This window comes from Mustela putorius, unplaced genomic scaffold (genome assembly GCF_011764305.1).
Source record: "Mustela putorius furo isolate JIRA1106 unplaced genomic scaffold, ASM1176430v1.1 tig00003909_pilon_pilon_pilon, whole genome shotgun sequence".
Lineage (NCBI taxonomy): Eukaryota > Metazoa > Chordata > Mammalia > Carnivora > Mustelidae > Mustela > Mustela putorius.
In genome coordinates, this window is record NW_025422057.1 from 38,980,117 (window position 1) to 39,007,195 (window position 27,079).

A 27,079-nucleotide genomic window follows, 5' to 3' on the forward strand; every position below is an offset into this window, starting at 1 on the left:
GCAGGAAAATGAGCAGTGTACACAAATCTTCCTGTTTCTTAAAACTGCATGTGAATCTATAGTTATTCCAATAAGATTTTCAATTAAGAAAAGGATGGTTTGGGAGGTTTGAGTGATGGTGTTTCATAAAAAGTAGCATATTCATCCTTTCTGATGGAGGCATAATACTCCATAGTGTATATGGACCACATCTTCATTATTCATTCATCCGTTGAAGGGCATCTTGGTTCTTTCCACAGTTTGGCGACCATGACCATTGCTGCTATAAACATTGGGGTACAGATGGCCCTTCTTTTCACGACATCTGTATCTTTGGGGTAAATACCCAGGAGTGCAATGTCAGGGTCATAGGGAAGCTCTATTTTTAATTTCTTGAGGAATCTCCACACTGTTCTCCAAAGAGGCTGCACCAACTTGCATTCCCACCAACAGTGGAAGAGGGTCCCCCTTTTTCCACATCCTCTCCAACACATGTTGTTTCCTGTCTTGCTAATTTTGGCCATTCTAACTGGTGTAAGGTGATATCTCAATGTAGTTTTAATTTGAATCTCCCTGAGGGCTAGTGATGGTGAACATTTTTTCATGTGTCTGATAGCCATTTGTATGTCTTTATTGGAGAAGTGTCTGTCCATATCTTCTGCCCATTTTTTGATATGATTGCCTGTTTTGTGTGTGTTGAGTTTGAGGAGTTCATTATAGATCCTGGATATCAACCTTTTGTCTGTCCTGTCATTTGCAAATATCTTCTCCCCCACTTATTTGTGGAGCATAACAAAAAGCATGGAGGACATGGGGAGTTAGAGAGAAGGGAGTTGGGGGAAATTGGAAGGGGAGGTGAATCATGAGAGACTATGGACTCTGAAAAACAATCTGAGGAGTTTGAAGTGGCGGGGGGGTGGGAGGTTGGGGTACCAGGTGGTGGGTATTACAGAGGGCACGGATTGCATGGAGCACTGGGTGTGGTGAAAAAATAATGATACTGTTATGCTGAAAATAAATAAATTAAAAATATATATATTTTTAAAAAAACAAAAAAAGTAGCATATTCTCTGATTTTTTCAAAAAATGGATATTTAATTTCTAATTGTAGTGAAACAAAAATAGTAATGCTAAAGGCTCATGAAAATGCAAAGACACTGGGTCACTCATGCATTGCTAATGGGAATGTAAAATGGTATAATCACTCTGGAAAACAGTTTGTCAGATTCTTGTAAAACTAAATGTGCGATTACCATACAACCCAGCCTATTGTGTTCTTAGGCACTTAACCCAGGAAAATGAAATCTTATATTCATACAAACACCTATACATGAATTTTCAGAGAAGCTTTATTTGTAACAGCTAAAAGCTAGAAATGGGACACCAGGAAAATGGCAGGATAGGAGACCCCTGATTCTGCTCCCTTTGCCCATAGACACCCTGAATAAACAGCTACACGCAGATCAATTCCCTCTGAAAGATACAGAAACTAGCTGAGACACTCCTACAATACAAGGCAACTGAGAAAATAGCCACATCAAAATAGGTGGGAAAAGCTGAGACACTCTCACCATAAACCTTACCCCACATAGCACCTTACAATCAGGTGAGAACTTTTAACACCAGCTTTTCCCGGAAGAACAAAGGGCTTACACCACACATCTAGGGCCTCAACCTATAGGGTTGACAACCAAAGGATTGGCTCCTAACTTGCCTGCTTCGAGGAGCTGAAACGCCCATGATAGACTAAAATCAGAGACCAGCATTAAAGCAGCATGCAAAAACTTTCCTCAGCTCTTGCCCCTGGGTCAACATAGAGCAAGCAGGCAAAAATGGCCAGCTCTCAGTTTCTCCATAGAAGGGATTAGACTATACATCTAAAGTCTCAACTTGACCAGCTGCTACCTGACAGTCTGGCTTTTAACTAGCCTGCATCTGGGAGCTGACAGACAGGAACTCACTACACTTCTAGGAGTCTGAATAAACCAGTGGCCACTTTCTGTAGCTCCTTCTCCCCCTGGTTTGCTCCAGAGACAGAACCAAGTCTCCAACTAACCTGACTGTCTCTGAGATCCAATGGCCCCCAGCTTTCATTAGGCCTTTGAGGATGACAGACAGTAAAGCAGCAGTTTTAAAAGAGTGTGGTCTGAATGAGAGTGCAGCCATTTCCCCACAGGGCCTCTACCCAGCTCAGCGAATAGTGAGTAGGGGATTCACTCTCTAAGCTGCTCACTGAGGAGAGAAGGAATTGGACCATGCATCTAGCGTTCCCCACTTCTCTAGCTTCTTCTAGAAAGACTAGTTTCTATCCTCCTTGTCACAGGGACCAACAGGGTTTGGCATACTTTAGTCTCCTGGGGCATACTAGAAACAAAGATAATGGTTTGGATGAGCACAAAGGTTCAAGAAGTACCCAGAATCTCACTGGGCTGATAGGGGAGGTTCATCTCCTACACTAGTCTGATTCATGAGGCCAGGCTGTGAAAATTGGCAGAGGTGGCTATTTCATCTAATGCACAGAAACCAGAACCCCTTAGAACTCCTGCTTTTAGATTAGGTTCAGAAATTACCTTCTTTGGAGAAAGAAGGGACAAAGACATAGCTGTCCTTGGAAGATCATAACCCCCAGGGCATTTTATAATCAAAACATTCCCAGGCCAAAAAAAAAAAAAAAAAAACCAACTAAATCAGCCAATATTTTTTGAAGTCTAAAATTCTTCCCAATCAGATTATGCCTTGAGTATAAGTAGTTCTCAAATCAAGCAGGAAGGAGTGTATGTGCTCAAATCAGACATAGTGAAAATCAAATGCATAGTATGCAAATGCCATGTGGGATGTGACAGGAACCATTTTCCATTAGGGCCAGGTGTCTTCAGGTGGGAGCCACTTCCTCCATGGACCTACAGACACAATAACTGACCCAATTTTAATCCATTTTTTAAAAATTAGCAATTGCACTCATTTTCCTTTTAAACTTTCCTAATTATGAGTTTTGTTAGCTTTTGCTGCATACAGGGTCAACCATAATTTAGCTTAACCTGACAGACAGCAGCAGCTCCCATACCCAAAGTCACATTAGGAGAAAACATCTCTTCCATGTAGGGAGAAACTTTGGTAGTGGGGTAGCCTACCTTTCAGCAACCTACAGGGATCAAGGCTTAGCAACATCAATTACAGGAAAATAAACCAGAACAAATCTAAAACTTCTGGGATGCCTGGGTGGCTCAGTCAGCTAAGCATCTGCCTTCAGCTCAGGTCACCATCCCAGCATTCGGGGATGAAGTCCCACATGGGGATCCCTACTTGGCGGAGAGCCTGCTTCTCCCTCCACTTCTAACTCATGCTCTCTCTCAATATTTCTGTCTTTCTCTCTCAAATAAATAAATAAAATCTTTTTAAAACTTTTTAAAGTTTTGCATTTTATTTCTATTTTAAGAAAGAGTTAAAAGCAATTTTGTTGATAATATTAGATACATCCTAACCACCTGGAGTTACACTGAGCTATTTACACCTCTAAAACCAATAGACCCAAAGAGAGAACCAGCTTACTGTTGGTTCATTTACATAAAAGATCCAATTAATGACATACCTTATTTTTCACTTGGCTATAGTTTTATGATTTTATATAACTTCAGAACAATTTGCTTCTAAAATTTCAAACCCTGAATACATAAAATGGTGACGGTTTCTATCCTTTCTTAGTATCAGAAAACTCAAGCATAAGAATGTACCATGAATAGTGATTATTATTATCTGATTGACAACTTATTTATTCTTAAAGACTTTGTATTATGTGACTTATGTATACTGGGCTCCCCATAAATGTTGTGTGAATTGAATTCATGAAAGACCACTGAGTAGAAAATCAAGGAAGATATTCTTCAGCATGATATAGAGAACTAAAAGAAATTTTCAAAGAGTGCAAAGTATTGTATTGCAAAGTAATATAGTACCCAGATGGATGAAACTTAGTATAAACTAGATCACCATATATAGAATTCTATAGAAAATATTTCTGCAATTGTGGAAAATTGAACTAGAAGACCAAGAAGTTCCACTTAACCACCAAAGCTCTGTTTCTGTAACCTCAATCTCGATAGAGCATCCCTCAGAGCCCGATGGACCTGCTTGTTCCGCAGAGTATAGATGACAGGGTTGAGCAGTGGGGTCACCACCGTGTTCACAAGGGCAGCCTCCCTGTTGGAGTCCAGCCTGTTCGTTTGCTTTGGTTTCACATATATGAACACACAGCTGCCGTACATCAGAAAGAGAACCATGAGGTGAGAGGAGCAGGTGGAGAAAGCTTTCTGTTTCTCCTTGGCTGATGGGAGTCGCAGGACTGTGACTACTATGTTGCTGTATGCAATGGTGGTTATGATAAGAGATGTTATAAGGATAAACAAAGCGAGGACAAAGGTCAACATTTCAGTATGTCTGGTGTCAGAGCAGGAGAGATGAATCAGAGGGCCAAGGTCACAGAGAAAGTGGGGGATGACATGGGGGCCACAGAAGGACAACTGGAAAACCTTCACTACCAGCCCCGTGATGAGAGGGAAGGCCAAAGCGAAGCAGGCAGTGACCAGGAGGAAGCAAGTCTTCAGGTTCATGATGGTCAGGTAATGCAGAGGCTTGCAAATGGCCACATACCGATCCAGAGACATCACTGCCATGAGGAAGAAAATTATTGACCCAAAAAATAAAAAAGAAAAGGCCTGTATGAGACAAGCAGTAAAGGAAATTGGTTGCCTTCCCAACAGGAAGATAGACAGCAGTTTAGGAATAACTGAGGTGATAAAACAGCATTCAGAGAAGGAGAATGTGCTGAGTAAAATATACATTGGTGTCCAGAGCCGATGGTCAACCCAAGTGATGGTGATGATCACCACATTTCCTGTGATAGAGGCCAGGTATGCCAGCAGATGGATCAGGAAGAAGACATTCCCTAGGGCCTGGATGGCAGGAAACCCTTCCAGAATGAATTCTTGGACTGTTGTCTCATTCCTCACCTCCATAGTGATCTCCATTTCTCTATCATCAGCTCTGCTGGATCTTTCAAATAGAAAATGTCACCACCAAAGAATAAAAATTTAATTGATGGCCACTATTAAAAAGCAATAAATACTACTTGCAGCTACAATTCTGAATGAGGAATCACTTTATATAATTTGAATGTTATATTATAAATTATTTTGAAATCTGTCAATTATTAAATTGTAAAAATTGAACGTTTATTGTTCATTTTTGAAAATAATTTTTAATGTGCAACCTAATTTTTCTAGAATATATTTTAATAGTAGTCCATAAGGTAAACACTGTAAAATAGAAATTATTTTCAAATAACATATAAAAGCAACAGATAACAGTGAAGGCTGTCATCCAACAGAGAATATTTTTATGGGGTCACAATGTTAATTTCTATACTTCAGGTAGCATATGCAATATATAAAGGCCTCCAAAGCACTGACTTTAGCCTTGTAGAAAAAGAAAGTGTGGGGGAGGGAGCCATTTTCCTATTAGCATGTTCCAAACCAGTTATTTTCCTGAAGTTGGCTCATTCTGAGTTCTTTACCCAAAACTTTAAGACTGAGCAGGAAATCTAGTTTATCACAGCATCTCATAACTACCCAGTCCTTGGGTTTAAGAGAAACTATGTCTAAAAATGGGAGTGAGGGATGGTTGCCTGACTTGGTTGTTCAGAATCAATGAGAAAACATTTAAATGTGCATCAGTTTCCCTCTCACTCTACACACCTGGCAGAACAGATTTTCTTTCTGCTATTAGTCATATTACCTTTTAACGATGTTTTCTCGGAATATTTTTGTTACACTGGAAAATTTCAGTGTGGTGAAATTATAAATATATTCTTATTGTGATCACTATAGGAACATTCGTTTTTTTCCTTTTTTAAAAGATTTATTTATTTATTTGAGAGAGAGAATCAGAGAGCATGGGGGCACAGAGAGAGAAGAAGAATCCCTGCTGATCAGGGAGCCCAATGCGGGGATCAATCCCAAGATTGGGATCGTGACCTGAGTTGAAGGCAGACACTTAACCAACTGAGCCACCCAGGCACCCGAGGAACATTTGTTTTTTTAAAAATGCCAGTGCCTAGCTGGAAGCCGAATGAATTGTCACGTAATCTTTGGGAAAGGATTCAGGAAATCAGTGCTCTAGTAAGTCACCATAAATAAATTGTGTTTTACTTAATTCTTTGACTTAGTTAAAACTACTACATTAACTATAGATGATCCGCAATACAAACTTAAACATAACCAGTCTCTGCTTTAAATACTAGACAAACCATAAGTGACTCTTAATCTCACAACAAACTGAGGGTTGCCGGGGGGAGGGGGTTTGGGAGAAGGGGGTGGGATTATGGACATTGGGGAGGGTATGTGATTTGGTGAGTGCTGTGAAGTGTGTAAACCTGGTGATTCACAGACCTGTACCCCTGGGGATAAAAATATATGTTTATAAAAAATAAAAAATTAAAAAAAAAAAATAAATAAATAAATAAATACTTGACTTGTTAGATTGCAAGTTATTCCCATGGTCATGTACTCACCAAGACGCAGCTCACGGGAAACAGCTTCTTTGACAAAGTGCTGCTTTTTTCTTCCAACAAACCAGGATCTTTCTTCAAAGCTAATGGAAAGGGGAGGTGAACTTTTGGGAACTTTTAAAGAAACTGATGAATGCCTATGTCTTAAATTAATAGGATATTATTAAAGCTAATTGTTTTCTCATGGAAGACAGAGATTTCTAAACTCTGGAAGATTAACAGTTATAGTTTTCCCCTATGGCCATTGGAATGATAAATCCTAGATCAAGACATTAGAAACTGCTGTAAAGAATATGCTGATGTAACCATTTAAAATTCCTGAACAAATTTATATCCATTCTATGGGATACAATGACACAGTCCATCTTGAACATCAAATCTGGTGGGTTGTGCATCCAAAACAGAAGACAGTCAGGAAATAGAAACAATAAATGTTACTTTCCTTTGGACCCTGTTGCTAGTCACTTTCTTATCAACTAGTTGCTTCCCACCTTTCAGAGTAGGTGAAGATCATTGAGGTCATAAATGAGAATATATTCAAGTGCCCTGATGATATATTTACCACAGAATTATTTACCATCCCTCATGAGGACACACAGGGTTTGAAAGGACAAACTTCTGGAATATTCAAGATTCATTAGAGGAGTACCGAAAAAGGGGAGCACAAACTTAAATCACAACAGAGTCCCAGAGGACATTTAATTGTTCATATTTGGAAATTAGAAATTTCAGCAGAAACATACCCTAATTACCATTTCACTGCATATGGTGGCATACTATCACCATTCTCAGGACCCTATGCAGTCCTTTGTACAAGCCCTTAAAGGTATATTTGCCGTGAGTGCCTTAGTGTTACAAAATTTACAAAGTCCTAAATTACATATGTCAAAAAAGACAAGCTTAGGCATCAGAAAGAATGTTTTACAATTGCCTTCACTTCTTTTCCTTTTTAATCTGGTATTTTCTTTAATGAGGTATAATTTATACACTGTAAAATGCACAAATTTTAATTTTAAGTTAATGATTTTCTACATATGTAAACATCCAAGTAACCACTGTCCAAACCATAGAACACTCCCACCTCATCACAAGTGTCCTTGTGCCCCGTCCCAGTCAATAGCCCCCATCAAGAGAAAACAACTAAAGAACTACTTTTATTTCTGTCATCGAAATTTACTTTTGCCACCTCTTGAAATTCATTTAAATGGAACACAGCACATGTCTGGCTTTATTTTTCCTCGGATTCCTCAGAGTTTTCCATGCTGTCACATGAACCAATGATTAATTCTTTTGTATTGCTTTGTAGTAGGTCATTATCTATGTATATCACCTTTTTCCATTCTCCCACTGAAAGACATTTATGTCCTTTCCAGTTTAGGGCTACTATGAATAAAAACATTATGAATATTCTTTTTTTTTTTTTTTTTTTTTTTATTTTTATAAACATATATTTTTATCCCCAGGGGTACAGGTCTGTGAATCACCAGGTTTACACACTTCACAGCACTCACCAAATCACATACCCTCCCCAATGTCCATAATCCCACCCCCTTCTCCCAAACCCCCTCCCCCCGGCAACCCTCAGTTTGTTTTGTGAGATTAAGAGTCACTTATGGTTTGTCTCCCTCCCAATCCCATCTTGTTTCATTTATTCTTCTACCCACTTAAGCCTCCATGTTGCATCACCACTTCCTCATATCAGGGAGATCATATGATAGTTGTCTTTCTCTGCTTGACTTATTTCGCTAAGCATGATACGCTCTAGTTCCATCCATGTTGTTGCAAATGGCAAGATTTCATTTCTTTTGATTGGAAGAATAAATATTGTGAAAATGTCTATGCTACCTAAAGCAATCTACACATTTAATGCAATTCCTATCAAAGTACCATCCATCTTTTTCAAAGAAATGGAACAAATAATTCTAAAATTTATATGGAACCAGAAAAGACCTCGAATAGCCAAAGGGATATTGAAAAAGAAAGCCAACGTTGGTGGCATCACAATTCCGGACTTCAAGCTCTATTACAAAGCTGTCATCATCAAGACAGCATGGTACTGGCACAAAAACAGACACATAGATCAATGGAACAGAATAGAGAGCCCAGAAATAGACCCTCAAATCTATGGTCAACTAATCTTCGACAAAGCAGGAAAGAATGTCCAATGGAAAAAAGACAGCCTTTTCAATAAATGGTGCTGGGAAAATTGGACAGCCACATGCAGAAAAATGAAATTGGACCATTTCCTTACACCACACACAAAAATAGACTCAAAATGGATGAAGGACCTCAATGTACGAAAGGAATCCATCAAAATCCTTGAGAACACGGGCAGCAACCTCTTCGACCTCTGCCGCAGCAACATCTTCCTAGGAACAACGCAAAAGGCAAGGGAAGCAAGGGAAAAAATGAACTACTGGGATTTCATCAAGATCAAAAGCTTTTGCACAGCAAAAAGGAAACAGTTAACAAAATCAAAAGACAACTGACAGAATGGGAGAAGATATTTGCAAACGACATATCAGATAAAGGACTAGTGTCCAGAATCTATAAAGAACTTAGCAAACTCAACACCCAAAGAACAAATAATCCAATCAAGAAATGGGCAGAGGACATGAACAGACATTTCTGCAAAGAAGACATCCAGATGGCCAACAGACACATGAAAAAGTGCTCCATATCACTCGTCATCAGGGAAATACAAATCAAAACCACAATGAGATATCACCTCACACCAGTCAGAATGGCTAAAATCAACAAGTCAGGAAATGACAGATGCTGGCGAGGATGCGGAGAAAGGGGAACCCTCCTACACTGTTGGTGGGAATGCAAGCTGGTGCAGCCACTCTGGAAAACAGCATGGAGGTTCCTCAAAATGTTGAAAATAGAACTGCCCTATGACCCAGCAATTGCACTATTGGGTATTTACCCTAAAGATACAAATGTAGTGATCCAAAGAGACACATGCACCCGAATGTTTATAGCAGCAATGTCCACAATAGCCAAACTATGGAAAGAACCTAGATGTCCATCAACAGATGAATGGATCAAGAAGATGTGGTATATATACACAATGGAATACTATGCAGCCATCAAAAGAAAACATTATGAATATTCTTCTACAAGTCTTTTTGAAGACAACATTCATTTCTCTTGAGTATATGACTTGGAGTAAAGGTACTGAATTAATTATAGAATAGGTCTTAGCACTATAAGAAATCACAAAACAAGTTCCCAAATTGGATTTAGGCTCTCAATAGCAATACATGAGAATTTTAAATGCTCCATATTATCACATTGGTCTTGTAAGTCATTTTTAATTGAACACATTCTCTATAAATTGGTTTAGTCACTATGGAAAACAATATGGAGGTTCCTCAAAAAATTAAAAATAGAGCTACCATATGATCCAGAAACTCTACTTCCGATCATATATCCAAAGGAAATGAAAACAGGACATTGAAGGATATCTGCACTACCATGTTTATCACAGCATTAGTCACAATAGCCAATATATAAAAACAGCCATCAGTGGATGAATGGGTAAAAAGTACATTATGTGTGTGTGTGTGTGTGTGTGTGTGTGTATAACACGTATATATGCTTACATTATATATAATATGTATACATTATACATTATGTATACATATATACTGTGTATATGTAATAAATATATAATACATGCACATTATATATAACACAATATGTGTATGCGTATATATGTAAATAATGTGTTATTATTAAGCCATGAGAAAGAAGGAAATCCTGACATTTCTGACAACATGGATGGTCCTAGAGGACATTATGCAAAGTGAAATAAGTCGGAGAAAGATAAATAATAATAGTCCATTATGTATATACCGCATTTTCTTTATCCATTCACCCATCAGTGGACACTTGTGTTGTTTCTGTATCTTGGCTATAGTGAATAACGCTGCAGTGAATGTAGAAGTACAGATATCTCTTCAATATCTTCACTTCCAACTCCTTTGGATATATATCCAGAAATAGGACTGTTGGATCGTATGGTAGATTTATTTTTTTATATCTAACTTTTAAACCGTTTTTTTAGTCAAATATAATTTTATACAGTGTTATATTAGTTTCAGGTATACAGTATAGTGATTCAATAATTCTATACATCACTCAGTGCTTGTCATGAAAATGTACTCTTAATCCCCGTCACCTATTTCACCAATCCCCCCACCTACCTCCGCACCAGCAATCACCAGTTTGTTCTCCATATTTAAAAGTCTGGTTTTTTGTCTCTTTGTTCATTTGTTTTGTTTCTTAAATTCGACATATAAATGAAATCATATGGTATCTATCTTTCTTTGAATGACTCATTTCACTTAGCATTATACCTCCCCCATAACTGGGTGATGGGGACTAAGGAGGGCACTTGATGATGAACACTGGGTGTTATATGCAACTGATGAATCACTGAATTCTACCCCCTACCTCATCCCTGCTGCCTCAAATGACAAGATTTCAATCTTTTTTTGTGGCTGAGTATTCCATTATGTGTATATATATATACATTTGTGGTATGTGAGATATATATATATAGCCATATAGAGAGAGATATATATCTCTCTACATATGTGATATATAGATATATAGAGATATATATATCTCTCTCTATATCACATATATAGATATATAGAGAGATATATATATCTCTCTATATATCTATATATCACATCTTCCTCTTCTTCTTTTTTTTATATCACATCTTCTTTTTCCATTCATCTATAGATGGACACTTGGGTTGTTTCCCATTTTAATTCTTTGAGGAAATTGTTTTCCATGTTGTTTTCCACAATGACTGCATCAGTTTAGATTCTAATCAACAATGTACAAAAGTTCCCTTTTTTCCACATCTTCACCAATACTTCTTACCCTTTAATTTTTTGGATAATAGCCATTCTAACCTAAGCGTGAGATAATATCTCATGGTTTTGAGTATTTATCTGATGATTAATGATGCTGAAAATCTTTTCATATACCTATTGGCTATTTGTATGTCTTTGGAAAAAAATGTCTATTCAAGTCATTTGCCCATTATTTTATTTAGATTGTGTTTTTTATTATTGGTTTGTATCAGTTCTTTATGTAGTTTGGATTAGCTTTATGTGGCCCCAGATTTGGCCCTGACTCCTGTCACTAGCTTGTACCACTGGGCTCACCTTTGGCCGCCCCCATAGCTGTGCACCCGCAGGCCAGAGCCCAACTGCCATCACCAGTTTCCATCACCATGTACACTCCTATAGGGAGACCCTGCTGCCAAGAACCACACTATTCATTGTTCATTCTGGGAAAAATCATTGACAATGTGATAACTTGAGCAAAGGGAATATCCCAAATGTCAGAAAAAGAGATAAGCCTACATAAAAAAAAATACATGGAAATCTTTATATATGCACAATGTTCTGTTAGTGGAGTAAAATATATTCTTCAAATTCTTACATAATTGCATGCCAGAATTCATAACACAGTCAATTATTATCCTTGCAATCACAGAATAATCAGACCAAACTATCAGAGTGGCCATTAAGCAACCCATGTCAACAAACACCAGTACCAGGATTTTTCTTACAGTATTTTGTGTCCAAATCTATCCTTTCCTATGAATATCTTGAATAACTAAATTACAGTTGTAATTCTCCCACTAAAATATCCCACTAAATATTCCACTAAAATATCATTTGCACAATGAAGGAAACCATTAACAAACAAAAAGGCAACCTACTGAGTAGAAGATGTTCACAAATACCTATCTAATATATCTAATAAAGGGTTAATATCCAAAATTTAAAAAAAAAAAAAAACCCTTAGGGGTGCTTGGGTGGCTTAGTAGGCAGGGAGCCTACTTCCTCCCCTCTCTCTCTCTCTCTGCCTGCCTCTGCCTACTTGTGATCTCTGTCTGTCAAATAAATAAATAAAATCTTTAAAAAAAAAATCTTAAACATCCAAAAAATTCAAATAATCTGATTTTAATATTCATGACTTGTATAAACAATTTTCCAAGGAAGACATATACATGACCAACAAACACATGAAAGAGAGAGAGGCAAACCATAAGAGACTCTCACTACAAGGAAAAAAACTGAGGGTTGCAGGAGGGGAGGTGGGTCGGGGATGGGGTAATTGGATGATGGGCATTAAGGAGGGCACTTGATGTACTGAGCACTGCGTGTTATAGTGAACTGATGAATCACTAAAGTCCACTCCTGAAACTAATAATACACTATGTGTTAACTAACTTGAGTTTAAGTTTTAAAAAATGTCATGTGTGAACACACTCAAAATTTTAAAAAGGACTAAAACAAACAAACAAAAAATATCTTATCATGTTCTCTCTTCTAGGCTCAAATTCTATTTCTGTTACAGTGTGTCTCCATGTCATGTTTGGCAGCAATAGAGTTATTTCACACTAGTACTAACAATGGTCACTCAGAGATTATCACATCAAACTTCTCATTCCACAAATAAAGATACTTATTTATAGATTTATTTGGAAAGACTCTACAGCCACCATTAGACTCCTTTCTACCTATGAATAGATTCATCCCATTTCCTTTAAATTTCCTATAGTAGAGAGACAATCTTAACTACTCAATTTCTTGTCCTAGAATTAATAATGCTTCCTTTCCTGTGGTACTCGTCATCAGGTCTTTAGTACTGATATCAACCTGGCAAACCAGTAAAACCAGTGGGAACTTTTGATTTCAACCAGAGACACTTATGTGTCTTCATTATTGTGGGAACTAGAATCATAAAGATTTATATTCTATTTATATAAAAACTGTGCACCAGGGCGCCTGAGTGGCTCAGTGCGTTAAAGCCTCTGTCTTTGGCTCAGGTCATGATCCCAGGGTCCTGGGATTGAGCCCTACATCGGGCTCTCTGCTCAGCAGGGAGCCTGCTTCTCCATCTCTCTCTACCTGCCTCTCTGCTACTTGCGATCTCTGTCTGTCAAATGAATAAATAAAATTGTTAAAAAAAAAAAAAACAACTATGCACCATTGAAAACAATTGCATTGAGTCATTTTGAGTAATGTTTTAATATCATGACAGATACATATACATATATGTCCTTCAAAAATCATTATAGTGAGACCATTTGCATCTATCCTTGAACCAATTTGATAATCTTAATTCTTGTGAATTCATTTTTCATCTCCATGCACTTACCGCAAGTAGACACTTGAAAACACACCTTTCCAACTTTGAGATTCCACATGCATCAAACAGAATCATGTATATGAAGCTTCTCATTAAAATTTGTTTAATCCTATTGAGCTAAAACTAGTGAACAGATCTGAGAAGATAATTTCATTCAACATAAAAAAGAATGTTAGAGTTTTCAAGCAGGGGAGTATATTGGATTACAAGATAAATTGGTCCCTATTCTAAGAATAAACAAGTAGAACCTCTAAAAACACATTTGCAAGTCTATATAGGAGATACCAGAAATAGGAAGGAGATTGAATTCGATGGAGAAAAGGCATTCTCCTCTGACAGTCTCCTGTTCTATTTTTGCAATCTAACCCTGGACAGAGCATTCCTCAGAGCCTGGTGGACCTGCTTGTTCCGCAGAGTATAGATGACAGGGTTGAGCAATGGGGTCACCACCGTGTTCACAAGGGCAGCCTCTCTGTTGGAGTTCAGCCTGTTCGTTTGCTTTGGTTTCACATATATAAACACACAGCTGCCATACATCAGAAAGAGAACCATGAGGTGAGAGGAACAGGTAGAGAAAGCTTTCTGCTGCTCCTTGGCTGATGGTAGTCGCATAATTGTCACTACTATGTTGCTGTATGCAATGATGGTTATGATAAGAGATGTCAAAAGGATAACCAAAGCAAGGACAAAGGCCAACAATTCAGTAGATCTGGTATCAGAACAAGAGAGATGAACCAGGGGCCCAAAATCACAGAAGAAGTGAGGGATGACATGGGGGCCACAGAAGGATGACTGGGAAAGCATTATAACTGGAACCACCATGAGGACAAAGCCCAAAGCTAAACAGGCCATGACTAGAAGGAAACACATCCTTGGGTTCATGATGGTTGGGTAATACAGAGGTTTGCAAATGGCCAAGTACCGATCGAGGGATAATACAGCCATAAGGAAGAAAACAGTTGTTCCCAGGAAAAGAAAGACAAAGGCTTGTGTGAAGCAGGCAGAAAAGGAAATTGATTGCTTCCCTGACAGAAAGATGGCCAGCAATTTTGGAATAACAGTGGTTATAAAACAGCATTCAAAAAAGGAGAAACTGCTAAGGAAGAAGTACATGGGTGTCTGGAGACGATGGTCAACCCAGGTGATGGTGATTATGAGTATGTTTCCCATGATGGAGGTCAGGTATGCCAACAGATGCACCATGAAGAGAACCATCCCAAGGTGCTGGACATTAGGAAAGCCCTCCAGGATGAATTCCTGAACTTCTGTCTGGTTTCTTGCATGCTCCATCATTGACTTTCCATTTCTTCAATTCTATGAGCTATGTTGTAGAGTTTCATGACTAAAGAATGAAGAACTTTATTTTATTAAACACATAAAACAGTGTAGCCAAATGGTGGAGGGCAGGTACAGGCTTCCAGTTATGGCATGAATAAGTCACAGGAATGAAAGGTATAGCATAGAAAATACAATCAATGGTATTTTAATAGTGTTGTATGGTGACAGACGTTGCTATACTTGTGGAGAGCATAGCATAACATATAGAGTTGTTGAATCACTAGATTGTATACCTGAAACTAATGTAACATTTTGTGTCAACTATACTTTAATCAAAAAACTTTTTTTCAGAATAGAAAAAATAAAAATAAAATAAGAGTATAATTGCAGTGACTGGATTTTTCTACTATTTTAAGCATTACATTTTATGTCTAATTGTTGCACTTAAGTAAAAGTAAATTTTTATCTCTGAATATATTTATGTTAAATTACAAAAAAGGACTGTGCGTGTGGATGCAAGTTTTCATAAAGAATAATGTAATTTTAAAAGTGTTAGTCATTCTTCTACAGTCTATTGACAAGCAGAAAAAAAATCCTTCTTTTAGTAATATATCTGATCATTCATTATAAGGTACCATTCATATCATGCATTCACAGGGTAAATATTGTAAAAGGAAAATCATAGCTTTAAAAAAAACAAAAACTTGTCATGAGTAGGTCATTCCACAAAAAAATATTCCCCAATGTTATCCTTAGGATTTGTCATCCATATTTGAAGTCATAACATCACCTGTAGGAAAACTTCCTTTGGTTCTAGGTGCTGCCCTCTAAAGTGAGAGAGCACTACAATAGCAAAGGGACACTAATTATATTGTTGGAGACACACATCAGCCATTTTCCTACAGAGCTTGAGACTAGTCAGTAAGAGAGGAGAGTTTTCCCTTCCTCCTGTGTTAAGTCGTCCATCTAAGGTAGAATATCTTCTGACTCTTTCAGTCCATACATTTAGGAGATAATAGCCTGGTGATAGAAAGAGAAATTGCATGCCTTGATTCTAGCAATTCTTTTTTTTTTTTTTTTTGAGATTTTATTTATTTCTTTGACAGAGAGAGAGACAGGCAGAGAGGGAACACAAACAGAGGGAGTGAAGGAGGGAGAAGAAGGCTACCTGTGGAGCCAGGAGCCTGACGAGGGGCTCCATCCCAGGACCCTAGAATCATGACCTGAGCTGAAGGCAGACACTTAACAACTGAGCCACCCAGGTGCCCCAGCAATTATTTTCTGATTCATTCTCTCTTATATTGTCCACTTAAATAAAATATTCTCTGTTACTATTTAAATCCATAAACTTCTCTGTGTGAGCTTTTGTCACTCTGGTCAACTAGTGTTCATCTCAGATCTCTAAACTGGCTGGGTGACTTAGTCAACCCCCACTCTTTTAAGTATGTTAAATCAGCTTGAAGAGGAACAGACTCTGCTTCAAATCACAATAAACGAACAGCAAAATAAGCCAATCACACTACAGTCACGTACTCACCCAAACATAGCTCACAATAAGCAGAACTCAGTCTCCCTCTCTTTTACTCTTTTAATAAACCAAAATGCTGATCTAGGCACTTAGAAATGTGTGTGTTGGGGGGGGGGGGTCAAGGAGAGCACTTGCATTTGAAATGACCCTAATTTGTCCTAGAGAAATGTTCAAAATGTGCATCATGTGTCCCAAACATGCTTCTTCATATGAAATCAGAATTTTCCAAAATTGGGGTAAAATGTAAGTTCCATGGCAATCTGGCCTGATGAAATCCTGGAAATCCTCGAAAAGAAAGGATTACATACATACATATAGTCCCTAGTGCTCTACTGGAATCTAAGAGTAAGTTAATCTGGAATTCCAAAAAACTTTTATACCTTCCTTGCAGGCTCTAGGTTCCCCAAACTCCCATTCTGCTCCTGCATTAGCCACCACCAGCAAGAGACCCTTCTTGTTGGCAAATGCTCCAGGGCATAGTGGAAGACATTAACCTCCTCACTCAAATTGGTCCCTTCTAATAGTACGCTTCTTAAATGCATTCCAGGGTAGTTATAATGCATTTTCACTTCCTGACTTCTCTAGGTTGAGGAAAATATGCATGTCATTGGAAGCTGAGATAAAAGTGAAATTAATTCTGCCCATCATATTCTTAGCATAGGAGTCTCTTGACACCACTCAGAATCCACCAGGACCAGTGGGCAAACCCCAGACACACAAGACCTCATTAGAATATAGAACATAGCTAGTTAGAGATCAATGTCCCTCTAGGATCTCCAGTGGCTACTAATTGGGCATTGTTGGAAACAGAAAATTGTAATACAAAAATCATACCTACCTTTTCATTATATATGCAAATACAATAATATGGACTCCCAAATGTCTATTGTCCTCCATAAAAGTCTTCAAAAATAGACTGCATATAATCCTCCCAGATTTTATAAAGTCCCAACTTCATAGTGCTACTAAGGTGGAGTTGAAACTCAAGTGGGGTAATTTAGAGCCCTGCCTCTGGTAATAAAGTAAAGCTCTCCCTTAATCTCCAAAAGCAGTGTCAAAGAACACCAGACAAAACACCAAGTTTAAAAAAGAGCTAAATGCCCAGGTTTCAGTTGATAAGAACCTTTCACACCAAGAGTAAGGAAGAGTTCAACTTGAATGAAAAAAAGACAATCAATGGACACCAACATCAAGATGCAAGAGATATTACAATTATTGAACAGAGTTTGAAGGAGCCATCACAAAATGCTTCAATGACCAATTACAAGCATGCTAGGAACAAATTTAAAAATAGAAATTCCAGCTAAGAAATAAAAGGCATAAAGAAGAACCACATGGAAATTTTGGAACTAAAAATATCATAATTAACTTTTTCCTTAAATTCAATGGATGGGGTCAACAGCAGAATGCAGGAGATAAAGGAAAAAAATTAATGAACTGAAGAAAGAATAACAGAAATTACCCAAATGAAAAACAGAAAGAAAACAAACTGGGAAAAAAAAAACAGATACAGCCTCCTGGATCTGTGGAACTATAACAAAAGATCTAACATTTGTGTCACTAGAGTCTGAAAAAGAAAAGAAAAAGAGTGGGGCTAAAAAGGGACTTGGAAGAAACAAAGGCTGAAAACTTCTCAAATTTGGCAAGCAATATAACTTACAAATCCAAGGAGCTGAATAAATTCTAAATAGTATAAATCCAAAGAAATCCACATCAAGACACATATTCAAACTTCTGGTAATCGAAGAGAAAGAAAAAGTTTAGAGCAGCAAGAAAGAAAAAACACATACCCATGGGAAAGAACAATTCAAATGACAGTAAATTTCTCATCAGAGACCATGGGGGCCAGAAAGAAGTAGCACAATATTTTTTCAAGCGCTGAAAGAAGAGTATTGCCAATATATAGAATCCTACATCCAGTAAAAATATCCTTCAGGAATGAAGGGGAAATAAAGACACTCTCAGATGAAGGAAATCTGTAAGAATTTCTCACCAGCATACCTATCCTAAAAGAATGGACAGAAGTTCTCTGAACATAAAGGAAATGATATCCAGAGCAACCACTAAAACTACTGTGCAAATAAAAATATATGTTTATAAAAAATACAAAATTAAAAAAATAATAAATAAATAAAAATAATAAAAAAAAAAAAGCATTATGGATAAATCAAAATTGAATTATTGTACAATGTTCAAGTAACCCATATGAAGGCAGGAAAAAGAAAATAAGGAAATGAAAAACAAACAGAAAACAAAATGTAAAATGGTGGACTTAACCCCTAAAACATCAAAATGTGAATCGTCTAGCTATACCAATTGAAAGAAATATAGATAAAATAGACTGAAAATCACAACCCAACTATATGATGTCCATAAACACTCACTTTGAATATAACGATAGAGGCTGTTTGAAAGGAAGTAGATGGGGAAAGATTTTCACACAAATATTTATCAAATGAAGGCAGGAGTGGCTATATTAATATCAGACTAAGTAGACTTCAGAGCAATAAAAATAACCAAAATCAGAAAGGGACATTACACAATGATGAGAGCATCAATCTACCAAGATAGAGTGATCCAAGATATGTGCACCAAACAAGAGACCTGCAAAATATGTAAAGTAAAAACTGATAGAACTGAAAGGCAAAAAAAAAAAAAAGATAGTCAACAATTACATTTGGATGCTTCACCATCCCTCTCTCAACAATTAATAAAACAAAGCCAAAAAAAATCACTAAGATGTAGAAGAGCTACCATCAACTATCAGGTTCTAACCAACAATTATAGAACACTCCACCAAGAACAAAGAATAAAATAAAAGCTCTGAAAGCTTTTATTAAATAAAAGCTATTTTATTTTATTAAATAAACGCTTTTATTAAAATAAAAGCTATGAATGAGGTCAGGAGAAAGTCCTCTAGAGCATTCAAAGAGATTTCTCTCCAGCCCAGTTGTGCAATGAGGAACATGTTGACTTTTTTTTAAAAAGATCCTTAGATCTGTAAGAGGAATCCTGAAAAATTCTTAACTCTTATAATAAATACCATCTAAGATCATCAGAAATGTCAACAAAATCAGAATTACGGTCTCCTAGCTCCTGGGGCAGGATGGGCCCTGGCTCTTGATCATCTGTCAAATGTCTGAGACAGAAATTGATGGAGTATGGCTTAGATCTGTCAGGGTCTGAAGCATTCCTGTGAGCATAGGAGCAGCAGCAGCAACAACATTAAAGTAAACATCCACTGAATGGAAGCCTCCATCAATGTCCAAGTTGGGGAATAGAAACAGTATCAGACAACTTTACAGAGAAGATTTAATGTAGGAACTGGTTAGACAAGTTATGGTGGACCATAAGGGCATGAAGCAAACACTGAGGTGATACAGAGACAGCAAGTGCAGAAGAAAGCTTCATCTCCTAGGACTGGAGGAACCAAGACAAAGATTAAGGCTGTTGTAACTGAGAAGCCCAGAGAAGGAATTCCAGTGAGCTAGGTCAGAGATCTCTGTTGGGTGTGTGTTTCCTGGGTAGCCCTCGTCTTCCTGTGGTGTGAAGAGATTCTATAGAGCTAGGTCTCAGGCCCGTGAGGAATAGGCACCTCTCAGAGAGTGCTGCTTCCTCAGGATCTTGAAGGAGAGAGCTCCTGCTGAGCTGGGATTCAAACCTCTAAGTAGGCAAAACTTGTGACCACAGGACACTGTTTTTGTGAGGCTATACTCCTGCAAGTGTGAAAACTGCAGCCAGCTGCTGCCCCAGGGCCAATCACTGCTGCAGAGTTAAAGAAAGAGTATTACAGCAATGCTGTAATAAAACAGGAAGCAAATGGAACAGAACAAGTCCTTTCTGCCTCTAGCAGCTCAGTCTTTCTCTAGGGCTCCCTCTGGGCAGAGACTAACAGAAATCCTTCTGCAAAGGTGAAACATGGTTTGCAGAACCCCTGGCTCAGAGTTCCAGAGCTGGGGTTGGCACTGAGAGATAATTGGTTAATAATGAGCCAGTTGTTGCCCAAGCAACTCAAGACCTCCCCATCTAGACTAGTTCAAGCAGCTATCCCAGCACAGTGGGAAGCAGAAGAATGTGGTTGTGTTTCCTGGCATGTGGACCCACACAAAAGTTATGCTGTGTAGATTAATTAGTATCCCAAGGAATCTGAGTGGAGAATGGATTATAATTCGGTCTCTGAGTTTTTCCACTATCCAATACAGGAAACATGGATGACAGTTTTGTTTTAAAAAACACACATTTATGGGGCTACCCAATCACCATAATTCATTCTAATCCAGAAAAATGAAGTATTCTGATGGGTCTCATTCTTCTCATAAGCATATCATAACCTGTACAAGTCTACCATGGCCTGTCCAAGAGTACAAGTGTTGAAGGTGGAAAAGGCAACATGTGGGAGCACATGACAGTAGATCAACTCAGCATCACACTACCAATAGATTCAGACGTACATGTTTGGGAAATCCCAGCCCACTGAAGTCCTGAGGTTTGCTTTATCCGCCCCCCAAAAGAAGACAAAGCAAGAACTAATCATGACTTGGTCCTCAAATCTGACATGAATCCAATGTAAAGAAGCACTCTCTTCAAAAACCCAGATCCTCTCTTCATCTCATGTTTCTCTAGGAGAATGCCAGGTGTACTCTCTAGCTGAGCTGTCAACATAGTATGACCAAAATATGGTGCCTAGATGATGATCTAAGGAGGCTACTGGGCTCACTCCAATGGGTGGTGGAAAACTAAGGACTAGCCCTGCCTCTGGCCTCTGTAGCTCCCAGATGAGGTGGGCCAAATAACCTTTTGCTTGTCTTTGTTGAAAGCAACCCCTCCAAACTCCTAAGAGAAAGGAGGATCTTAGATTAAATTTAAAAAGATTACATAAGAATCTGTTCCATGCAATGGGAAATTAAATGGGACAGGGCTTCTGTAATCTTACGCATCCCTTTCTCCAGAATAAATGCCTGCCCCTGCCAAACGGGCCCCTGAGAAATCACATCTGGGGAAACGGCTCAGGTCTCTCATCTCTGTTAAGTGATAGACATCACCACACCAATTCAGTATGCCTGAAAAAAAAGTTATTAGGATCTAAATCTGTGTCCGCTGCTGAGACCAGTTGCTCCATTTCAAAACACTTTCAAAAAGATTGCTCTTCCAAACCCACTGGTCAGACAGGAGTTGCCGCAGGTTTGCTGCTTGTTAACAAAGTCCCTTGTCCCAACCATGGACAGTGGCAGAAGGTGGAGTCCATGACAGGTTCTAATACACTTTGGTGAATAAGAGCATCTGCTCTAGATTCATGGAGCTGTAGCTGAAATCCTATCTCCACCTCCCACTCGTTGTAGAACTTGGGTGTATCACCTAACCTCTTACAGTGTTCCTGGAAAACCAAAGATAAATTATGGCAGTACTTAGTCTCAGACCTGACACACAGAAGCTACCTTGGCTAGAGGCAGTAGTCAGTGGTGGAAGTGGCACACCAGTGACTACAAATCCCAAAAGTGAGAGAGACTGGTTGGTTGGAGCTCAGTGGTTCTCACCCAGAGATGATTTTGCTCTCTCCTCACCTCCAAGGAGATCTGGCAATGTCTAGAGACATTCTTGTCTGGAGTGGTTCTACTGATATCTAGTTGGTAGAGTCCAAGGATGCCGCTAAATTTACTATGATGTACAGGATGGCACCTGCCATGATCAACAAGTTCAAAGTTGACAAACTCTGGTATAGTGGTACCCAAAGGTCAATCCTAAACTGAAGAAAAAGGAAAGCCAATATAAAATACAAGACTAGAAATACCTCATTGTCTGGAGCCAAAGGACAGGAATGTGGCTAAGACTTCAGTTCATAAAGCAGCCTCCAGGGGTACCTGAGTGACTCAGAGGGTTAAACCTCTGCCTTCAGCTCAGGTCATGATCTCAAGGTCCTGGGATCAAGCCCTGCATCAGGCTCTCTGCTGAGCAGGGAGCCTGCTTCCCCCCCTCCTCTCTCTGCCTGCTGCTCTGCCTGTTTGTGATCTCGCTCTCTGAAAAATGAATAAGTAAAATCTTTAAAAATAAATAAATAAAGCAGCCTCCATGGAGGGAGAGCTGGATGGATCACAGCCCGTATCTTACCTCCATCATACAGACCCTTTATCAAAATATGGCTTTGGGTGCTGGTGAAATAATCTGGTGTAACACTTACAGAAGATCTGCTTGAGTCAGGGAGGCTAAAGGGGTAAGGGCTTGTGGTTGGAGAAACATCTGAAGAAAGGATGAGCCTCCCTTGACTGATAGACACTATCAAATACAAAAAGCAGAGAAATGGGTAAATCAGAAGTTCTAACAGTTCCCCTTCTGTGGCTCACCAAAGAACTGATAATGTGAAGTTATATCAGCCGATCATAGAAAATGCTGCCTGCTGGATACCTGTGGCATCATGAGTTTGTCTACACGAAATCACAAGGACTAATTTTAAGAGATAACATCTGAGAAGCAAGAGCTACATCTCTGTATCAGCTAAGAAAAGCAAATTTGCTGCTGTAAAAAGGAGCCACCAAAAAAATTGTCAGGTAGGACAGGAAGGCATCTAGAGATGTTCTAGAGAAAGGATGATCTAGAGAAGATAAACTCCAAGCGAGACAGTACTCTGGCAGGGAGGGGTGCTGACCTGGACGTAGAGTTCACAGAGAGAAGGACCAGTTACTCACATAGGGCTGAGAGGGACAGAACCTGACACAGGGCTCCACTGAACAGGGAAGAAAGTAGTCTGAAAACTAAAATGGACTGTTTGCATTTGAAAATTTGGGGAAAATTTGGGGCCTGAAATATGAAAGGCTTTAGGAAGCTGGGAGAGAATCCACTAAGGAAATGTGGATGATCTATGAGGAGCTTCATCTGGCCTTTCCTGAGAAGAGCTGGTCTCACTCATGACCTGAGGCTCCCTAAGATAAACAAGATCCACTCTACATCAGATACCACCAGAATGGCTTTTTTCATTTACCCTTCTCAATGCTGCTTCTCACTGAGTCTTAGCTGAATCCACTGTCATCCCTGCAGTCTCTTCCTGTGTGGTTGGATCATCTTAACCCCCACCTACCCTTTCCAGCTAGCCACCACAAACATCACCCTGAGGCAGGCAGGGGTGAGGGGCTGTGACATCCAGACCTCCTGGGCTGCTCCTGCCCTCAGCAATAACCCACCACAATAAAATCTTATACTTAGACAGCACTTGACAGCATTGTCTTCAGTTCTCTTGTTTGGTCTTGACAGCACCTCTGGGTTATTTATTTTCCTCATTACACTTAGAAGGAAACTACAGCTGAAGTGAGTTGAGTGCTCTGAAAGAGTCTGAATACGAATCCAGATCTTCTCCCCAACCAATGCAGGGCTCCTTCTACATTGCATTCATCTTTGTACATCCACACCACACCTTGGAATGCAACACTCTTTATGTCTTTTCTTTTTATAGTCACCATCATGGATACTGCTATATTCTTAAATTGATTTTTTTAAAGATTTTATTATATTATCTCCCTGATATGAGGAAGTTGAGAGGCAATGTGGGGGGTTTGGTGGGTAAGAAAAGAATAAAAGAAACAAGATGGGATCGGGAAGAAGACAAACCACAAGAGACAATCTCACAAAACAAACTGAGGGTTGCTTGGGGGAGGTGGGTAGGGACAGGGTGGTGGGGTTAAGGACATTGGGGAAGGTATGTACTATGGTGAAGTTTGTAAACCTGGCCATTCACAGACCTATACCCCTGAGGCTAATAATACATTATATGTTAATTTAAAATTATTAAAATTAGAAAAAATATTTTATTTATTTATTTGACAGAGAGAGACATCAGAGAGAGAATTCAAGCAGGGGGGAGTAGAGAGGGAGAAGCAGGCTTCCTGTCAATCAGGGAGCCCGATGTGGGGATCAATCCCAGGACCCTGGGATCATGACCTGAGCCAAACACAGACGCTTAACACTGAGCCACCCAGGCGCCACTTAAACTCAATTTTCTGAGTATACAGATCAAATGAGCTTTGTTTTATCAAATGACTAATGTGTTTTTAATCACTCAATGATCATTTAAATGTTTTTTTAATCATTACAAAATGTAGAAAATATAAAAATTACAAGATTACAAGAAAGCAAGATGAATAACAATAATGGCTCTTCAAGTCATTAGAGAATCTATTAGTAACCACACTGAGTCATTAGTGGTAGTTTCCAAAACCTTATTCACTGGAGAGTCGCTGAAACCACTGTGGACTTCAACATGTAGTCTCCAACAAAAGCTTCAGAAGACAGCAATTAATTTCTGGAGAAGGCAAAAAGCTTCCTGAGGGCTGCCTTGACCTCCTTGTTTCTCAAAGTATAGATGAGGGGGTTGAGTGTAGGGCTCACCATAGTATACAGTACACCAGCCAACTTGCTCTTCTCTGCACTATAGCTGGAGACTGGGCTTATGTAGGCATAGAAGACAGCAGTATAATACATGCACACCACAATGAGGTGGGAGGAGCAGGTGGAAAAGGCTTTCTTCTTCCCCTCTGCAGTCCGCATCTTGAGGATGCTAGAGATGATAAAGCCGTATGACACGATGGTCATCAGGAAGTTCAATATGCCATAAAATGCATCAGCCAGGACAATCATGATGCTGTTCACATAGGTGGAGCTACAGGAGAGAAGCAGCAGAGGAGGGACCTCACAGAAAAAATGGGTAATGACATTGGGGCCACAGAAATTTAACCGTAGCATCAGCCCCGTATGGATGGCTGTGTTGAAGGCACAGAGCACCCATACACCTATAGCCAGCTTGCAGCAGAATGCCTTGCTCATTGTGGTGCTATAATGCAGAGGATGGCAGATGGCTGCGTACCGGTCATAGGCCATGACCGTGAGGAGCAGCAGCTCAGAGGATGCAGACCATGTGAGGAAATAGAGCTGGGCCATGCAGCCCCCGTAAGAGATGGAGCTGTCCTTTGACAGCAGACCCTCCAGGGCTTTGGGCATGATGGAAGAGGTGCAGATAATATCCATAGTAGCCAAGTTGAAGAGAAAAAAGTACATGGGGGTATGAAGCCCAGGGTTGAAGGTGATGGCCAAAATGATGAGAATATTACCTATGAGAGCCACAGAGTAGAGGGAGAGGAAACAGCTGAATAAGAGCACATGGTATTCTGGGTGCTCTGAAAAGCCCTGCAGGATAAATTCTGTTACTAGTGTCTGGTTATTCATGGTTCTTGGGCTGAGAGGGGTTTCCAGGACTATCAGGTGAATCTCTACCCACAGCTTCATGTGATTTCCAGGCTAGAGAGAGAAATGAGAGGTATTCTAAACTAGGCTGCTATTGCTTCATTCAAAATTGACATCATGCCATGAGCAATATTATACTGATGTACTTGGATTTATTAAGGAAGATAAACATGCCAATAGGACATTAGGCAAAGGGCATGAACATTTAGCACATAAAAAGTAAGTATAAGTGGCCAATTAAACTCATAAAGCATCATTCAACCTCAAAAAAAAAAAAATGCAAGTTAAATCAACAACCCAAACTTTATGAACCATGATTTGGCAAAGTTTGAAAAAACTGGTTTTGATGAACAATAGCATGGGTGCCAAGAGGCAGGCCTTTTAAAATTCATACTCAATATGAGCCAGAACCTCCACTTCTAGGAATTTAGCCTAAGGAAATAATTAAGAGCATCTTCAAGGTGTCATCACAGCATTATTTATAATACTGAAAATATTTATAATATATTTATATTTATATATATTTATCTTTATAGTATATATTTTTATATATTTATATTTATAATATAATACTGAAAATATTTATAATACTGAAAATGCAAAAGCAACTATACTTTTAAAGGTCAGTATATTATGATGTATTAATATAGTGTAATGCTCTATACCTATCAAAATGATGCTTTAGAAGGGTTTTACTGATGCTTATAAAAATAGAAAGAAAAAATTTCAAAAGTAAAAATAAAGAAAACTTAAAAGTAGTGTATACAAATGGATCTCATTTTGAGTTTAAGAAAAAAATCTTATGTTTGTATATACACCTGGAGCAAAAAACAACAGGTGAATGGCAGTACAGAATTTGAATAGTGGGGATAAATTGTACTTGATTTCATTTCTTTGCCTTTGCTTCTCTGTATTTTCTGATTTTTCCATTTAATAACCTTTCTAAAAGTCAGGGCTGATAAAACAAATGCCCCCAGCTGGTATCTTGGATCCACCTCCTCTCCAGACATTATCTTCCCTCTCATCTCACTCCTCAGAGCCCAAGCTCCAGCACACCCAGGACCCCCCAGTCTGGCCAGATTTTGTGGCTTTGTTCTTGCAGCTCCCTCAGCCAGAAATGCTCTCTTCCTCATGAACCAGGTCTATCATCATCTCTCACCTTTTCTAACATCCCTTCCCTAGAGATAAAGATAAATCTCTCTCCTTTGTGACCCCTCAGGATTCTGTACTGACTTCTATCCTAGAACCCATTGCACATCACTTCACAGGATGGTCCTCTAAGACTGAGGCATTTTCCTCATGCGTCTCCGAGCACCACT

At 38.9% G+C, this 27,079-nt stretch overlaps 3 protein-coding genes across 3 annotated transcripts; all 3 read right to left on the minus strand.

Annotated features, from left to right (window-relative positions):
* Nucleotides 1-4,037: 4,037 nt before the first annotated feature.
* LOC101689264 (olfactory receptor 6C2-like) lies at nucleotides 4,038-4,994 on the minus strand. The gene has a single exon (XM_004765893.2). The coding sequence runs from the start codon at nucleotides 4,989-4,991 to the stop codon at nucleotides 4,038-4,040; it is 954 nt and encodes a 317-aa protein (XP_004765950.2). The 5' UTR covers nucleotides 4,992-4,994.
* A 9,083-nt stretch (nucleotides 4,995-14,077) lies between these two features.
* On the minus strand, nucleotides 14,078-15,019 carry LOC101688991 (olfactory receptor 6C74-like). Its single transcript, XM_004765892.1, has one exon. The coding sequence runs from the start codon at nucleotides 15,017-15,019 to the stop codon at nucleotides 14,078-14,080; it is 942 nt and encodes a 313-aa protein (XP_004765949.1).
* A 9,796-nt stretch (nucleotides 15,020-24,815) lies between these two features.
* On the minus strand, nucleotides 24,816-25,802 carry LOC101685252 (olfactory receptor 13A1). Its single transcript, XM_004765882.3, has one exon. The coding sequence runs from the start codon at nucleotides 25,800-25,802 to the stop codon at nucleotides 24,816-24,818; it is 987 nt and encodes a 328-aa protein (XP_004765939.1).
* Between the last annotated feature and the right edge of the window lie 1,277 nt (nucleotides 25,803-27,079).